Source organism: Apodemus sylvaticus, chromosome 9, assembly GCF_947179515.1.
Source record: "Apodemus sylvaticus chromosome 9, mApoSyl1.1, whole genome shotgun sequence".
NCBI lineage: Eukaryota > Metazoa > Chordata > Mammalia > Rodentia > Muridae > Apodemus > Apodemus sylvaticus.
Window position 1 is genome coordinate 50,185,625 of NC_067480.1, and position 18,390 is coordinate 50,204,014.

General features: G+C 43.6%; 1 protein-coding gene across 9 annotated transcripts in view; it reads left to right on the forward strand.

Moving 5' to 3' along the window:
• The window catches only part of Ino80d (INO80 complex subunit D), a 61,644-nt gene extending 43,583 nt beyond the window's left edge, over positions 1–18,061 (forward strand). For all 9 annotated transcript variants that reach the window (XM_052191914.1, XM_052191917.1, XM_052191921.1 and 6 more), the window contains 5 exons: positions 1,489–1,598; positions 4,221–4,354; positions 9,272–9,489; positions 10,330–10,487; positions 13,205–18,061. In XM_052191914.1, the coding sequence (XP_052047874.1) occupies positions 1,489–1,598; positions 4,221–4,354; positions 9,272–9,489; positions 10,330–10,487; positions 13,205–14,367 (1,783 nt within the window). In that variant the 3' untranslated portion in view covers positions 14,368–18,061. The remainder of the gene's footprint in view (positions 1–1,488; positions 1,599–4,220; positions 4,355–9,271; positions 9,490–10,329; positions 10,488–13,204) is intronic.
• Positions 18,062–18,390: the final 329 nt, after the last annotated feature.

Sequence of the window (18,390 nt, forward strand, 5' to 3'; positions counted from 1 at the left end):
GAATGTTTTCAACTCTGAGACTTACTGCTGAATAAACTTAAACTTTCTAGTTCTCTCTGAACTCTAGCAGGGTGGTTCAACTCAGCTGTCTGGCTCAAAACTCTTCTCAAACTGATTCAAAAAGGCTTCTCAGCTTCTGACTGAATTGTTCTGCTTGGCCTCATACTAACTTTGACAATCTCTTCTAAACTTCTGGCTCCTTCTCATTCTCTGGCTTGTTGTGTCTTCACCTGTGTCTAACTTGTCCTCTTCAGCCTGTCTCAAAACCTACCCTCTCTTCTTCCTGTTCTCTGTTAAGCAGCCTCTCTTTTCTCTCTGCTCTTGTGAGATCAGATCCTATTCTGTCAAATATTTTTCTGATTCTTCAGTTAGCCTGCCACTCAATTAGATAACACTTTCAAATATGGATGCTTCCTTCTACAAACTAACTTTACATTCATTGTTTGGGATTAAAGGTATGTACTAAGGGTGTGTCCGTATTCTAGCCATGTTGCTAGATTAAAATCCCTGTATGGGTGTCTTTGTAGATTTACTGTTCATTAGCACTAGGTGACCAAATAGTCCTGATTGTAAAAGTAGAGACTGTAACTAACTCAGCTGATTACTGTGCAGCCCTCCCCACTCTTCCTGAATGGTAAGGTGTGTCGGGTCTCTGCTCAGGCAGTCCTTCCTGCTAAAGGTGCTTACTGTCTCTGCTTCCAAAGTGAGGAAGTCAGTGAAACTTAAGAGCATCTGTGTAAGCTGTCACGTAGTGAAGAGGGTCTGTCTGCTTCAGGGGCTTCATCGACCCAAAAGCTGCGCATATGGCTTGTCCTTGTGATCCCATCACTGGGGAGTTTGAAGCAGGATTGCTATGAGTTTGAGACCAGTCTGTGTTGGATAGTGAGTGCTTTCTAGGTTAGCCTGAGCTACATAAGGAGACACTTTTCCCTAAAAGCCAAAATAACAAAAGCCAAAACAAAACAAAAATCCTAGATAGGTCTAATCCCAGCATTCAGGAGGTAAGTGGAGTAAGCCAAGTGTATGCTACAGAGGAAGACCCTGTCTCAGAAAACGAGATGAGCAGATAGGTGTATTTGAGAACCACTCTGATATCACTGCTTGCCTTGAATGTTAGTTGGTCAGTAAAGTAACACATTTGACAATTGTAATACCTGCTGACTTTACTGCATACTTGTGTTTTAGTGACTGTGTATAGTAAAGATAGTTAGAGTGAGCATGTTCAAGAAGCTTTATCCTGGGGGCCATGGAGATGGGCAGTGGGCGGTGGTGCTTGCCGTCCAACCCAGTGACCTGTGTTTGATCCCCAGAGCCTGCTTGGAAGAGGAGAGAACCAGCTCCCTGGAGTTGCTCTGACTTCCGCAGGTTTGCTGTGCTTATGGTCATGGGTGCACACACATATAAATAAGATAGTGAGATCAACATTTAAACCCAGTACCCTGATTTATTAGAGCATTTAAAATGAATTTTGTATTTTTCTGTCTTTAGCCTCAGCCAGACCAAGGTGAAGGAGGTGGAGCCAGCAGCATGCAGTGGAACAGTGAAGGGTGAGCAGTGCACAAACCAGGCCCTTCCCTTCACCAGACATTGTTTCCAGCGTATCCTTTTACCTGCAGTGATGAGCCACCGAAGCTAGTAAGCCCTTGGGGGCTGTGTGCTGGTTTTGTTTTGTTTTGCTTTGTTTTTTCGAGACATAGGATTTCACTGTCTAGCCCTAGCCATCTTAGAACTCAATCTTAAGCCAAGCTGGCGTAGAACTCGCAGAGATCCACCTACTTCTGTCCTGCACCACTACTGCCAGGCTGTGTACATTTAATCCCAGTGATTCTGGGAGTAGAACAGTCTTCTTCATGCTAGGCAAATGCTCTCCCCGGTGGTCATTGTAAAATCAAGTGGGAGCTCCCTGCCCCCGTTCTTTTTGAAGTAGGACTTCAGTATATACTTGAGGTTGGTCTCAAACTCACGATTCTCCTGCCTCAGTGTCCTCACTGTTGAGATTCCTGGTATACACCACCACCATGTCTGGCCATAAAAACTTGTAACCTAAAAGCTATTTCATGTTCAGAATAATTTTTACATAATTTCTAATTTCATATAGTCTGGAATCAGTTCCTGATTATGTCATTGTATATTTTATTTTCATTACACTGAGTTTGGAAAGGAGAGACTTGTGGGCACATCAACGTGTGTTCTTTTGCTCTTTCACCAATGGAGCAGGGACAGGCATCTAATTCTAGTTGAGGATTTGCCAGAGTGAGAGACTGGACTATTATGCAGAGCAGCAAAGTGGGTGCTCTTAATAGCTGACATGGAAATGCTTCTCACTGAAGGGGGGTGCTGGGTCTTTAGGTGCTTCCAGCTTGTAACTGCAGTGAATATTGAAGGAAAAGCAAATAGCTTTTTTTGTTGTTTTTTAGGCAGGGTTTCTCTGTGTAGTCCTGGCTGTCCTGGAACTCTCTTCATAGACATGGCTGGCCTTGAACCATGGATCCGCCTGCCTCTGCCTCCTAAGTGGTGGGATGAGGGGCTAATGCCACCAGGCCTGGCACTTTGTTATTTATCTATTTGACAGGGTTTAGTAGCCCCAGCTGTCCTTTCACTCGCTGTGTGAAGTCATTCTTTGTTCTCACCTCTGCATGTGCTTGCAGAGAAAGCTCCCCACCCCCGAGCCACCTCACTGGGTCACTGCTCTCCCAGTAGCATCGAAAATGCTCAGTTTGGTTTTCATCAGACAGCTCTTGCTCTGCAGCTCTGGTTGCCCATAAACTGGCGGCGGTCATTCCCCACTCTCCTGCGTGCTGAACTCTAACAGGCTTGTGTCATCATGCCCAGCTGGGATGGTTTATATTAGCAGTCTCTCTGATTTGCAGTCTTCATTCTGTATTTATTTATTTGAGATATAGTAAAATAGGTTACAACCCTACTATGTCACTATGCAACCCTGGGTGGCCTGAAACTTGATTCGCCCTCCCAAATATTGGAATTACAAGTCTGTAATAGTGTTTCAGGATGAATGTGTTTCTCCTTCCTTCCTTCCTTCCTTCCTTCCTTCCTTCCTTCCTTCCTTCCTTCCTTCCTTCCTTCCTTCCTTCCTTCCTTCCTTCCTTCCTCGAGCAGGGTCTCCTCACGTTTCGAGGTTGGCTTCCTGCTCTGAGGCTGGGTGGCCGCTGACCCTGTCGCAGCAGTCCTACACTTGGATTTCTGCCCTCCCTTCTGGCTTCTCGCTGAGTCTTCCCAGGCTCCCTGTAACAGTTTATATATAACGAGTCTAAGCCAGAAAGAGAAACCCAAGTGTGTTTTTTAAATATGACATAAATCTTGTATGTGTGTGTGTTTGTGTGTTGTACTGGAAATTGGATGGAAGGGCTCATACTTGCTGCTTACATGCTTGCTGACAAGCCCCGCCCTCAGCCCAGAGGTCAAACTGGAACAGTCTGGAGGAAAGGTGAATCTTTCTTTGTCTTTTTTTTTGGTTGGTCTTTTGAGGTGGTCTTACTCTATAGTCACGAGTTTTAGGCTAGCTTAGGCTACATAGCAAGACCCTGTCTATAAAACAACAAAATAAAAGGCCCTAGACATTTCAATTTTCAGTAGGGCTTTCAAGTTAATTTTTGTCATTAATTTGTGAGTTTTATTTTGGTTCTGTAAATGTGAATGAAAAATTCAACCTTGGACAGGTGGATTTTTAATTTAAATTTTCATTCTCCTTGGTGAGTATTCTAAGAGAAAGTTTTCTTTTTAAATGCTGATTTTCGGAGCTGGAGAGGTAGCTCATCTGTTAAAAGCACTTGTCCCTGCTATTCAGAAGGTCCCGACTTCCATTCCCAGAACTCACACTTACAACCATCATCCCAGTGTGGTTGATATACTTGGTGTTCATATGAACATCCAGGCAGAACACGCATACATAGTTAAAATACCTAAAAGAAAAAAAAATCAGCTGCTGATTTTAGAACAGTCTTTTTAGCAGGGATTTCAGGATGGTGTTAACAAGAAAATGATAATGCTTATTCACATTACAGAAGTTTATTCAGAATGACCATAAAGGAAATTTGCCTGAGAGCCTGTTAGCTAGATAGACTCCATCAGAATTTTTCCCTGTTGATTAGGTATAGACAGTGTAGTTTTTGCTTGTAAAACACAAGGAGAGTAACAGATTTTATTGAGACATAAAGAGTTAAACGATTTGAGTGTGTTTTCTTCCTGACTGCAAACCCCAGACATCCTCTTGAACCGCTCTCAGCAGCTGTTCTCCAGCTGCACTGCCAAGTTTGCAGACGGACAGCAGTGTTCCGTGCCAGTGTTTGACATCACACACCAGACGCCCCTGTGTGAAGAACATGCCAAAAAGATGGTAAGTTTAGCCTTTACGCCCTGCAGTTGGGGCTTTCAAACTGCCGATGACAATTTCTACTAAGAAATAAGACACTAATGAAGTTCTGTACAAACAGTGGTTTCAGTATTGCCTTTGACTAAAAATTTTCAAAATGTTGTGTTGACCCCTTGAATTTGAGGCCCTTTCATAACAAAAGCCAGACCCCCAGTGTTTCAAAGAGTACTTAGTACAGTTTGAATATCTCTAATCCAAAAACCCAAAATCTATGAGGTTCTAAGATGTAATGACGCTCAAAAAGTATATGTTTTGGAGCCTTCCAGATTCTGCTTTCTAGATCTTTGGGGTAAGGAGATCTTTTATTTTATTTTGAATATTTGTAAGTTATATGCAAATATTCAAAGCCCTCAAAACACTGTTGGTCCCTCAGTGTTTCAGATAAGAAATGCCAAACCTGTTATTACGTCGATAAGATGCTTTTTAAAAGTCATCTATACATACCCTTTCTGTCTCATTCATAAGCACACAGCAGTACAAGGCATTTTCTGATACACAGCAAGTTTTGTGAACTCCATCTTCGTCTTCAGTTTTGATTTTTTTTATATGCAGTTCTGGGAATGATATAGATATTAAATAAAGTTTAGGCAAAATACCAAGCCTAAATAATAATAAATGATAAACAAAAAATAATAATTTTGTTGAACTTAATTATTGCTTTCGTTAATGTTGGTCTCATGAACCCTAATTAATTTAGAATAATTTGGAGGAGAGACACATTTGAATTAGTCAAATGTTTGATTTGGGGTGAAGCTGTAGCTTAGCAGCAGAGTACTTGCCTGTCATGAATGAGATTCTGGGTTTGATGGGAAACAAACTCCTCAGACCTGAGCTATATTTTCATTTATCAAGTAGATGTCACAAGATACTGTGCTGTGTACCTTCTGGACCACAAGGCCAAGGAAGGCAAGGTGCAAGGTGTTCTCTGAGCACGGTGCAGTTTGAGCTTGCATGGGTGTCACTGACCGGGCAGCTGGTGTGCAGCTCTGGCTTTGCCATTAGCTAAGGGTACGGATAGGCAGAGAGGCTGACTTTCTGCTCTTTCCTTGTTAACAGTTACTCTGGTCTTACCAAGGACTTTTTTGGTTAGTTCATTTTTAGGATTATGTTTTGAAAAATTTGAATACTGTCTCAATTAGGGTTTTACTGCTGTGAACAGGCACCATGACCAAGGCGACTCTTATAAGAACAACATTCAATTGGGGCTGGCTTACAGGTTTGGAGGTTCATTCCATTATCACCAAGGTGGGAGCATGGCAGCATCCAGGCAGGCATGGTATAGGAGGAGCTGAGAGTTCTACATCTTCATCTGAAGCCTGCCACCAGTATATTGGCTTCCAGGCAGCTAGGAGTAGGGTCTTAAAGCTCACAGTGACACACCCACTCCAACAAGGCCACACCTCCCAACAGTGCCACACCCCGGGCCCAGCAAACCATCACAAATAGGAAACTTCATATAGAAAGGTTGGATTTATTTTTCTTCTAGTTTTTCAAGACTAGAGTTTCTCTGTGCAGTCCTGGGTGTCCTAGAACTCAATCTTTAGACTAGGCTGGCCTCGAACTCACAGAGATCCCCCTGCCTCTGACTCCCAAGTACTTATTTTTCTATGTAATTAAAATACATTTAAAATGAGGGCATTTTTCTTAGTTTATTCAGGCTTTATAAAAATGCAGAATAGTTTTCTGAGTTTTGTTGTTTTTATTTTGAGGCAGGGTTTCACTCTAGCCTCATAAATTATGTGCCTTAGCTACCCTGAATGTTAAGATTATCGGTGTGAGAGTCACCACACCGGCTTTCTGTCCGCTTTTGTGTATATATGTTCATGTGTATGTGCTCTTGCACGTGCAGATGCCAGGTTTGAGTTGCCATCTCTCTTAGGTCTTCTCACCCTTATTTTTGAGACAGCTTCTCCTGCTGGATCTGGAGCTCACTGATTGGCTTACCTGGCTGCTCAGCCACCTTGAGAAATATGCATGTCTCTGCTGCCCCAGTGCTGCGGACATGCATGCCTGGTGCTGTGTGTGGCTCTGTGTGTGGATCCTTGCTGTCTGATGCCTGAGCAACACCAGCTGGGCCATTGCCCTGGGCCTCTGCGTGCTTTTGAACCCTTGTGTAGACCCTGATTGATGACTCTATAGGTCCTTGTTGATGAGAGCCCAGCAGCTTTCAAAGCAGTGTAGGGCTCAGCTCATTATGTTGCTGTTATTCTGTTATTCCCGCATACATGCAAGACCGGGATCTGTTTTAGTGATTTCACAGGAATGAATGTGGGCCTCTGTTCCCTGTTGGTAGTGGGTTTGAGATCGGATCTTCTGTACCCAGGTTAGCCTTGATCTTGGTATCCAGCTGAGGATAACAACAGTGGTGGGAAGACAGGCACACAGCATCCTGCCCTGGTGTTCTGTGCGCTCAGCAGGCATTCAGCTTCTGAGCAGGCATCCTCAGCCCTGGCTTGAAAGAGTAAATCTGTGACTTCAGAGTCTATGCTTATGTTTACATGACTTACTCCTTTCAGAAGTCTTGATTTTTGTGCTTTCCTTGCCTTCCCTGATTTAAATTTGATCTAATGATATTCATTTCCAAGCACTGCTGTCTGTGGTCTTCTTAGCTTTTTAGTTAAGAGTTGTCTCAGGGTTCACAGAATATAAAGAGTGGTGTTGACGATTTAGACACTGTATTACATGTCACCAGGAAAAGGTGTTATCTTATATATCACCAGAGAAAAAATGTTATCTTAGATATCACTAGGGAAAAAATGTTGCCAGTTGTAATGGTTTTTGATAAGTAGGATAAGTTTTTGTTCTATAGCTATTAAAAGAGTGTATTAAAAGGCTGTTTAGATACAGATTTAAAATTTTCTTCCTCCTAGTCTCAGCTATATTAGTTGACATGCAAAAAAGGCAGTGTTTTCTTTGTTCTGAGGCTATAATACAACTTAATCTGCTTTGTTTTGTTGCTTTACTGGGTTGTTACTTTGAGCACACAGCTTGTTGTGGTTCATTCTTGAGTCAAAATGTCTGTCTCGCCATCATGGGTTCCATTCCCTGATGCTCTGCGTCTTTCTGATACACTGCGTGTGTGTGCATAAGGTGTACCAACAGTGTGCATAGCTGAATTCAGACAGTGGCAGCATGAGCTGTAACTATGTTTGATATGTATGTATGTAATGCCATATGACCCTCATCTCATTGATAGCCACTCACTGTCAGCAGTCACAAATACTCTTCAGTTGCAGGGTATCAAATGTATGTTGCTAGAATACAGTGTCTTGAGCGGGCAGGAGCTGTCACAGAATTCTGAAGACTGGCTGGCTTATCAACAAGAGAAATGTAGATCACACGCTTAGGGATGCTGGAACTCTAAGGATAGGAATGGAGTTTGGTTACCAGCACCCACATGACAGGCTGGGCATCTCACATGCCTGTAACCCCAGCTCTTAGAGACCCAGTACTCTCTTCTGACCTTGGTATGTGTGTGCACCATGTATACTTGTACATGCAATCATACAGACATACACATAAATAGGTAAACAATGGAATAAACCTTTTTTAAAAAAGAATTTCAGCTTGATGAGCCCTTTGCTTTTTATTTATGTTATTGAATGCTGAGATGGCCTCTGAAGGGCATTTTGCTGCCCCTACATATCACCTTGCATTTGACTTTGAGATGGAACCTTGTTTCCCTGTTCTGAAGGAGCATTGATGTCCACCCATTCATCCCTCTACATTGTTGGCAGGCTGGCTGTCTCTTAACACGTTTGTGTCATTTTCCTCCTTAAAAGGAAATGGAAAAAAAAAAAGAAGGAAAAGTCTTACTGCCTATTAAAGTTTAAAACCAGCATGTATTGAGAATCTGGTTCCAAGCCCCTCCACCAGTTAACTTGTCAGTTTGTCCTTGTTTCTGCCATTTCTTTTGGCCTAGGGTGGCCTTCTCCCTTATCTGCTGTCATGTCTTTAGAATCTGTCACTCACTTTCTGAGTGTTGTATTTATGTGTCCCTTTCTTGATGCTTCTCTATGGAAAGAGTACGTTCTTGGAGAACATAAGCTATTAGAGTGTCTTGTTTGTTTGTTGACTTTGCTGGAGATCAACCCTAAACTTGCACATTCTAGCTGGTGTTCTGCTGTCGCAGTATAGCTGGGGGTGGGGCAGGGGGAGAGAATAATGTGAATTGTGAATTAAGTTAAAAGTTTTGTTTAGTTATTATATATAGTTTTATGTATTATATAAAGTATTAAGAGAAAATTTTTGATAGTTAAGTTTTTCCCACATAATCTTAGGGGTTTAGATAATTATTTAACTTTATTTTATGTATATGAGTGTTTTCCCACACATACATATATAGACTACATGAGTGCTTCATGCCTATAAATATTAGAAGAGGGTGTCAATTCCCTTGGGACTGGAGTTACAGGCAGGTGTGAGTTGCCTTGTGGGTACTGGGAATGGGACCCTGGTTCTCTGGAAGAGCAGCCAGTGCTCTTAACCACTGAGACTTACTATCTTCAGCTATCTAGATAAATTTATTTTGACTGGTACACAAAAATTATCATTAGAATAAATAACTTTCTCTCTCTCTCTCTCTTTTGAGACAGGGTCTTGTGTAGCCCAGGTTGACCTTCTGTTGGCACCTTGTGGTACATGGCCTAGGTTACCGGCTTTTACCACCACACCTAAGGTGCTGGGGCTCCAGCTCAGGGCCCTGCACATGCTAGGCAGACAGTGCACATACAGCCCCAAATCCTCATTTCTTCGTAGTAAAAAATTTAATCTTTCTTCTGATCTTGAAGTATATAGAGGATTGACATCCATCAGTGCACTAAGGTACCAGGAATTAGGGGTGGACTAATGGTTTTTAAAAATGTTTTATTCATTTCAAAGGATAATTTCCTAAGAGGAGATAACTCCCGTAAAGTTCAGCACCAGCAACAGAGGAAACCTAGGAAAAAAACGAAGCCCCCTGCACTTACCAAAAAACACAAGAAGAAGAGACGGCGTGGGCCACGTCGGCCCCAGAAACCCATCCCCCCTGCAGTGCCCCAAGGGAACCTCAGCATGCCCACCAGCGTCTCACTGCCAGTGGAGGCCTCACACATGCGGTCAGTGGTGGCCGTGCGTTGCTTCTCCCTTGCATGGTCTGCTCTCAGAACTTCTGCCCCCGTGTGCTCATGATGCTACTAACCAACCATAGCCCCTGGGCATCTCAGCTAAAACCCTTTGAACAGTGTCATGTGCAGATTTTACTAGGGTCTTATTAAGTTTGTGCTACACATTAACCAATGTTAGTGTCTTATTATAGCAAAGAAAATAGATGCTGAAATTGATAATTTAATTTTATTCACTAAGGTTCTTCTGTTTTAACTAAAATTATACTAAAAGTTAAAAATAGAAGTATTTAATTAGGAATATGAGTTTTTAAAATTTTGGCAGACTTAAACATTTTGATTGAATGAATTTAAGTTAACTCTTGTCCATTTATTTCGTTTTTAAAGTTATTATCTTGATCAGATTTGTTTTACTAAAACATAGATACACTAAATAGTGATTCATTTTATAATTTGAAGTGGAAGTATAATCTAGTAATGATGTCTTAATCATGAGTAAAGGCTGTAGGAATTCGTGGCTACAGATAGTGAGGTGTGTCTTTCTGCAATGTCCTGCCTTCAGATTTCCCTCTCATAAAGTGAGGGGAAAAAATTTTTTTTTGAGACAGAGTCCTGTGTATTCCTAGACATCCTCACCTCACTGAGAGGTTGAGGGTGAGCTAAACTGCCAACTCTAGCCTTCACTTCCCACTCCCGTGGGGTCACAGGCATGTGTCACTACCAGCTTGGAAGGCGTGGCCACTCCTGTTTGTACTGAACACTTAGAGCGGCATCTGAGGGACGTTCGCTGAGGGCTATGTGGGAGTCTGGAGACCAGCTACACTGTCTTTACAGAAGCCCTTCCACACCAGAGCTGAGTGCTGACGAGTTGCCGGACGACATTGCCAACGAGATCACTGACATTCCGCACGACTTGGAATTGAACCAGGAAGACTTTGCAGATGTCCTGCCGCGGCTGCCGGATGATTTACAAGACTTTGATTTTTTTGAAGGTATGGTCAGCGTGTTGCTTAAGGAACTGATTTAGACATGGTTCATGAGAAGAGAAATGAATTTTATTTTATTTTTAGGTTTTTAAAGATAGGCTCTTTCCACATAATTCAGGCTAAACTTGAACTCCCAGTTTTCCTGTCTCAACTCTGGCATACTGTGATTATGCCAGTGTCACCGAACTCATCCTAGAAATAATAGTGATAACCGGTATGCACAACAATAGTAATTGTGCACAAGCTTGCACGAATGTGGAGAGTAGGGGACAGCTCCCTCCTCCCATCCTACGTGGGCTCCAGGGTTACACTCAGACTGTTAGGCCCCTGTGGCATGTTCCTTCACCTGCTTGCCCATCTTACTGGCCATTTTATTGTTATTATTTTTAATAAAATAACCTTTTGCAGCATATTTGAAATGTTTTCCCGGACATATAAATAGAAGAAACAAATATCCCTTAAGCTGTTTTCTTTTCAGAAGGTGGGCAATATGGAATTTAGTTAATCATACTAGATACTAAGTATATTTATACTTTAATAGCTATTGAATTTTATTACATTAAAATGAGTAATTTTCCTTAATATTTTGACAGTGCTTATCAATATATCTTTTTTTTTTTTTTTTTTTTTTTTGGTTTTTCCGAGACCATATCTTTTTGTTGTTGTTGTTGTTTTGTGTAAACCTGGCTGTCCTGGAACTCACTCTGTAGACCAGGCTGGCCTCGAACTCAGCAATCTGCCTGCCTCTGCCTCCTAAGTGCTGGGATTAAGGATGTGCGCCACCACTGCCCAGCAATCAATATATCTTTTATTTGTAAAGAAAAGTTTATTAAGAGTCTTTCTATAGCTTGACCTGTCTTTGGAGCCTGGCATGGTGACACAAATCTGTAACCCATCAAGTGCTGGGATTAAAGGTGTTCCCACCATGTCTGGCCAAGGAGGACACAGGAGGAAACCCAGCATACTTGTAAGGTAACTCCTGGGACTGGAGAGATGGCTAAGAGCAGGTGCCTGTTGTCTGGGACCCTTTTGGTTGTCCTTATCAGGCTGCTCACTCTCAGGGCTCTGATACCCTCTCCTGGACACCACAGACATTGCACCCACTTGTCAACAAGCATACCCAGATCATATACACATAATTAAAAAAGTAAATCTTAGAAAAGAAGAAGGGGCTGGAAAGATGTCACGGCGGTTAAGAGCACTTAACTGCTCTTCTGAAGGTCCTGAGTTCAAATCCCAGCAACCACATGGTGGCTCACAACCATCCTTAACGAGATCTGATGCCCTCTTCTGGGGTATCTGAAGACAGCTACAGTGTACTCACATATAATAAATAAATAAATCTTTAAAAAAAAAAAAAGAAAAAGAAAGAAAAGAAGAAGAAGAAGAAGAAGCCGGGTGGTGGTGGCGCCTGCCTGTAATCCCAGCACTCTGGGAGGCAGAGGCAGGCAGATTTCTGAGTTCAAGTCCAGCCTGGTCTACAGAGTGAGTTCCAGGACAGCCAGGGCTATGCAGAGAGAAACCCTGTCTCTAAAAAACCAAAAAAAAAAAGAGAAGAGAAGAAGAAAGTTAACTTATGAAAGAGACTGAGCATTTACCATTACTTTTTGTCCTCATCTCCAGTTGGAAGAATCTAGGTGCAGACAAAGTAATATATACCTTTCTTTTGTTGTTGTTGTTGTTTTGTTTTGGTTTTTTTTTTTTTTTGGATTTGGTTTTTTCAAGACAGGGTTTCTCTGTGTAGCCCTGGCTATCCTGGAGCTCACTCTGTAGACCAGGCTGGCCTTGAACTCAGAAATCTGCCTGCTGCCTCCCAGAGTGCTGGGATTACAGGCGTGGGCTACCACGGCCTGGCTAATATATACCTTTCTTGTTCTCTACAACCTTCATTTCTTTATGTCAAAGATACTAATATCATTTTAGGTGAAAAAGTATGTATAATCAAGTGGACATTGAGCTTTTAATTGACAGCCTTTTAGACTTCCTAAGAAATGAAGGCTCTGAGGGCTGGTCGGGCATCTCAGTTGAGTGGTTGCACTCCCAGAGGACCCAAGCTCAGCTCCTAGCACCCATATTGTCAACTCACTACTGTTTGTACCTCCAGCCCCAAGATCAACACCTGGGCCTCCATGGCACCTATGCATGTGTTACCAAAGTTCACACAGAAAGACTTATTCATAAATAAACAAAAGAACTTAACAGAGCCAGGCATGGTAGCACACGCCTTTAATCTCTGCACTTGGTCGGCAGAGACAGGCAAATCTCTATGTGTTTGAGGCCAGCCAAGGTTACATAATAAAATTGTGTCTGAAAACAAACAAGCAAAATAAGACATTTCACATGGTAGCTTTCTAGACATAAGTAAGATGGTAATTAAAATCCCAGGAGAGTTTAATGAATCAATATTTCATTGTCCTGTAGATCAGTTATTTCATTTTTTTCTAATCCCATCTCAAACGTTTCTTTTCACAAAGGATTCTCTTTCTCCTGTGGAGACAGGGTCTCACTATGGAGCCCTGGCTGGCCCAGAGCTCACTCTGTAGACCAGGCTGACCTGGAACTCAGAGATCCACCTGCTCTGGCCTCCTAAGTGCTGGTATTACAGGTGCGCGTCACCAAGCCTGGCACGACGGACCCTTGTGATAGTGTAAGGTACTCAGATGTGTGACTAGCTGTATAAGCTAGCTGTGAGCTCTACTGACTCATGGCTTTGGTTGATGCAGGAAAGAATGGAGACCTCCTCCCGACCACCGAAGAAGCCGAAGAGCTTGAGCGGGCCTTGCAAGCTGTAACGTCTCTCGAGTGCCTGAGTACAATTGGGGTACTTTCCCAGTCAGATGGTGTGCCCATTCAGGGGTTGTCAGATAGAGGAATGGGGGTGTTCTCCACAGGTACTGATGCTTCGGGAATCCAGTCCTTGAGTCGAGAAGTAAACACGGACCTGGGGGAGCTCCTGAACGGACGCATCGTGCACGATAGCTTTTCTAGCCTAGAGCTGGACGAGAACCTGCTCCATCCTGCCGCTCTGTCTAACCCACCCACACCCCTGGCAGGGCAGATCCAGGGGCAGTTCTCTGCCCCAGCCAGCGTTGGCCTTACTTCCGCCACTCTGCTCAGCCAGAGTGCACTTGGGGAGAGAGCCTTCCCAGGACAGTTTCATGGACTTCATGATGGCAGCCATGCCTCCCAGAGGCCACATCCTGCCCAGCTGCTGAGCAAGGCAGACGACCTTATCACCTCACGACAGCAATACAGCAGTGATCATTCACACTCCTCACCCCATGGAAGCCATTATGATAGCGAGCACGTGCCGTCGCCCTACAGTGACCATATCACCTCTCCCCACACATCTTACTCTGGTGATAATATGGCAGCTACCTTTTCAGCAGAGATGCCCATCATGGCGCAGCACTTGCTCCCCACCCAGCTTGAGGTGCCACTTGGAGGAGTGGTCAACCCCAGAACTCACTGGGGGAACCTCCCTGTCAACCTTGGCGATCCCTCTGCATTTAGCAGCCTCCTTGGCGCGGATGGACACCTTCTCTCCACTTCCCTCTCCACGCCACCCACCACATCCAACTCAGAGACCACACAGCCTGCCTTCGCCACCGTTACCCCAAGCAGTTCCAGTGTGCTTCCGGGGTTACCACAGACCAGCTTCAGTGGCATGGGGCCTTCTGCTGAACTAATGGCCTCCACCTCTCCCAAGCAGCAACTCCCGCAGTTCAGTGCAGCCTTCGGCCACCAGCTGAGTTCTCACAGTGGCATTCCTAAGGACCTGCAGCCCAGCCACAGCTCCATAGCCCCTCCCACAGGCTTCACAGTAACAGGTGCCACGGCTACAAGTACCAACAATGCATCTCCCCCGTTCCCCGCCCCTAACTGAGCAGTCTGTACCTGCAGGCAAGTGTAGCTCGGGTTTTCTATCTTTGTTTCCTCTTTTGCCCCTCTCCCCTGTTCCTACAGAAGATTTAAAAATGACAGCGGGGATTAGAGGGATGCCCTTCCCGGTTCAGTGGACCTGGCGTCCGTGTTCACGCGTGCTCCTTAGCACTGGTGCTCATTCCCTCCTGGCGGGTCCGCCGGCCTTGCGGGTCGCTCGGCCTGGCAGGCGTTTTGGTGGCTCAGCACGGTGACTGGGTAGGATTGACTATTTTATTTTTTATTTTATTTTATTTTATTTTTTTATTTCAGCAAGTCCTAGAAGTGGAAGATACCTCAGATTACCAGTGCCCTTTACTGTCTCCTAGTGTTGAGATAATGCTTCCCATTCTCTAGCCAGGTTGTCCATAGCTGTTCTGGATGGACTGGTCCTGTTGAGCCCCTGTGTAGCCGGTGGTGTGTGGCCATACATCGAAGCTCTGACTTAGCACCAGTGGCCAAACACCACAGGGAGGTTAGGATGCCCTTCCTAATTATGATGTTAGCTGAAAAGAACACGCTCTCTTAACTGCCTGTGCCTGCTTATTCACCCTGTGTGTGTTGTGTGCAGCACAGCAGCTCTCTCCTTGTGGCTGTCTTTCCTCGCTCCCCGAATGAGCGTAAGGCTCTTCCCCCTCCTTCCCTCTCATACCTAGCAAGGTTCGTCCTTCTTTCCTACTGAGTTGACTAAAGCATTCTGAACAGAGAGGGGTGGTCTCAGAGTGGTAGCACCTTGCTGAGATGAGCCTGTGAGGAAAGGGGCCCCAAAAAGCTGAGTTCACATCAGTAATAGGGAGTGTCGTCACCCCAACCCTACCCCTCTTCTTCCTTATGCATTTGTTTCAGAATTCCCCTCTCATGGAACACATTTGTAGGTAGCAATGAAAGAAAATGTTTTGGTGTGCAAAAGCAGGCTAAACCAGATAGATTTGAAAGATGGCGCCTAGGCCTGTTTGGTCCATCATTGGCTCCTAGTTTTTACATGTTTACAGTTGTGATTCTTTGGTGAGATTTGTGAACTGTGGAGGACACGTGTAGAATCCATGTACCAGTTGTGAAGTGATGTGTAATATGGGAAGAACACACAGTTCTTTCAAAGCAGAATTTGGAAATTAGATGTAATTTGACTTACCTTAGGTACTTTTAAAATAAGTACTTAGGATGAAGTAAAATTGGAAATTTTTTAGCGTGCCAAGGTTTTAGGGTAAAAATGTTACTGGGTAGTGCAGTTGGTGACTGGAGTGATGTGAGGGGCTCCCTCCTGCCCGCCTTCCCCTCCCAGAGCAGGTGGAGCTTCGCCTTCTGCTTTGCTTTGCTGATAGTTCACTGTCCCTGCAGACACCAGTAGGTGTTCGTACCTGAGCTCAGCCTCGTTCACATAGCTCTAAACTTGTGGTACGATAATTCTTTTTTCAGGGACGGTCTGATCCTAATTCCTTCCTACTAGGTAAAGGTCGGACATGTTTTCCTACTTCTGACGTGTGTGTTCTTCACGCCATGCTACTTCTAACCAGGCCCTTCTGCTGAAGGCTTCTTGTTCTCGCCTTGCGAAGGAATGATGGTGACAGCAGGCACTCTGCAGATCTACATGCCTGATGAGCTTTGGGAGGGAAAGTGTCACATGACCATGTGAAATCATGTGAGATGCCCTATTTTGTATTTACTGAAGTTGGAGAGGCAAAATATGTTTGTATTTACTTTTTTTTCCCTCAAAAATCATGTTAATTAATTGGGACATTTATTTTTAATAGCTTTGGTTTTTTTGCAGATTGAGAAATTCCTAAATTATAAATTATGCCACAAAGCAAAATTATATGTGGTATCAACATGATCTTCCCTCCTGAACTGTGAGAACAACTTTTTGACTGTTTCACCTGTGAACCATTGTTAGTAGCTTTTTTACTTTAGTGCGTTGTAATGGGGTGAGAGTAACTACCTCACCTCAAAAGTGTCATTTCATTTGCTAGCCTGTTCTCACGACCTACTAGAATCATCACTAGGTAACTGTGCATTCCCAGAAAATGCATTTTGTCTCCAGTGTGCACCAACTGAAGACTGTAGCATAGCCGCACTCAGACTTCTCCTCATCAGCTCCTCTTTGCCAGGGAGAGGAAAGTCATGAGTAGTCAATTTGAACTGTTACTGGCTATTTGTCCCTATATTAGCTGCTGAAAATTGTTTAGTTGTCAAAACTGAGTTTGCAGTAGGTTGCACCTTTTATTGTTTGCAGTTTTCTGTTTTATGTGCATTTAAAAGCCCTTCTTTGCTTTCGAGTAAGGAGAGATGAAGTGATCAGGAATGTTGCCAGTTACAGCTTCACGCCAAAAATATTGAGTTAGCTCCCTTTTGTTTAGATGCCCATGATGGGTGCTGAAGGGAGGGCAGTCTTAGGAATGCTGGTGCCAGACTGAATGACTAGCAGAAGCACACGTTCCTTCTGGTTACGAACCAACATCCAAGCCTATCATTTACTTTTCTCTTGCTTTTTTGTGAGCCCCCTGTGGGAAGATTATCTGTCTCTGAGCCTAGAGGTGTCTGTCCACTTTGTCACCATTCTGGTTGTTGAAGCAATTCTAGTCTCTCAATAGTAGGTGGATATGAATATGCAAAGAAAAAAATTCAGCATCTTTTCTAATGCTTATATGAAAACAGCACTTATAAGCAATACTGGAATAAAAAACCAACCCTACACAGGTCCTGATGGGGTAGAAGCTGGTTTTAGTGTAGTGTTCAGTACGCAGAGACAGTAACAAAAAGGCTCCCTCTGTCTCTGCAGGTTCTGGGACCATTTACAAAGGCCAGTTCATTGTGTTACTGTGATTTACCTTGTGAAGTTGTTGCAGTTAATGACCACATATGTGCTCTGGGGACATGAATGTCAGCAACTGTGATCTCTGGTGCCTGAAGGGAAGGAAGATGGGCTTTCTCGCCTTTAACTGTTAATGTTATTTTAGTAAAAGTACTCAAAACACTGTTTTTTTCTTCTGTAAAAATGGCTTAGCAATTTTCACACCTGGGTAGGTTACACAGCTCGGGAACAATTCAGGATAGTAAATGACAGTTACAGGTGGTCCACCAAATGACAGACTATGCAATGGACACATCTTGTGGTTATCATCACACAGCTGAAAAGCAAAGGTGCTTTTCTCTAGTGAGTCTACTGTGTGAGGTGTTCCTGCTTATAAATGACAGCAGTGCCCTGTTGGCAGGCAATGTGGTCTAATAATGCCCCCTCTGTGAGAAGATTATGGTTTGATGAGAAGCAGATAGTCATTGGAGATGGAGTTGGGAAGTGATCATTTTATATTGTCAAATAACTATTTATAAGTTTAATCTTTCAAAGTAAACCAGATTGTCACCTGAAGGTTAGGGAATCATCCCCTTCTGCAAGTCACACTAAAACTCATCCGAAGCTCATCCTCAGTCCACACTCACAGTCCACATGGCAAAGTCAGTTCTTTGTTTAGGAAGGGCGCCATGTCCATGCTAGATATGGGCATCCTGAGTGGCGAGTTTCTTGTGTATGAAAGAAGAGTTTTCTTTTGGCTTGTTGCATGGCTTCTTATAAGCTGGCATTAGAGTTGAGTCACACAGAGGTGAAACCCGTACAATGTGTTCCTTGAGCCTGGCCTGCCACTGTGTTCTGGCATCTGGGTGGCGGTGGGTGGGTGGGTGGGTGGGTAGGTGGGTGTGGGCGGGCTTCCTCTGCAGTGACTGTCTGAAATCTGCCTTCCTCTAGCGCAGTTCTGAACATTGCTGTGCATCGTTTTCACATTGCAGAGTGGGAGTGAGGATATTAACACTAAGCTATTATTAAATAATGGAGTTCATTACAATTTTAAAGTATTTACTTTTTAGTCTCCTTTTTAGACTTAAAAAGATTAAATTCTATTCTTTATCTGACATGTGTAGAATAATTTAATACAGTGGTTTGTTGAGTGGTCAACACAACTCTGCAGTGTAATGAGGAAACTTAGAAACACCTTTG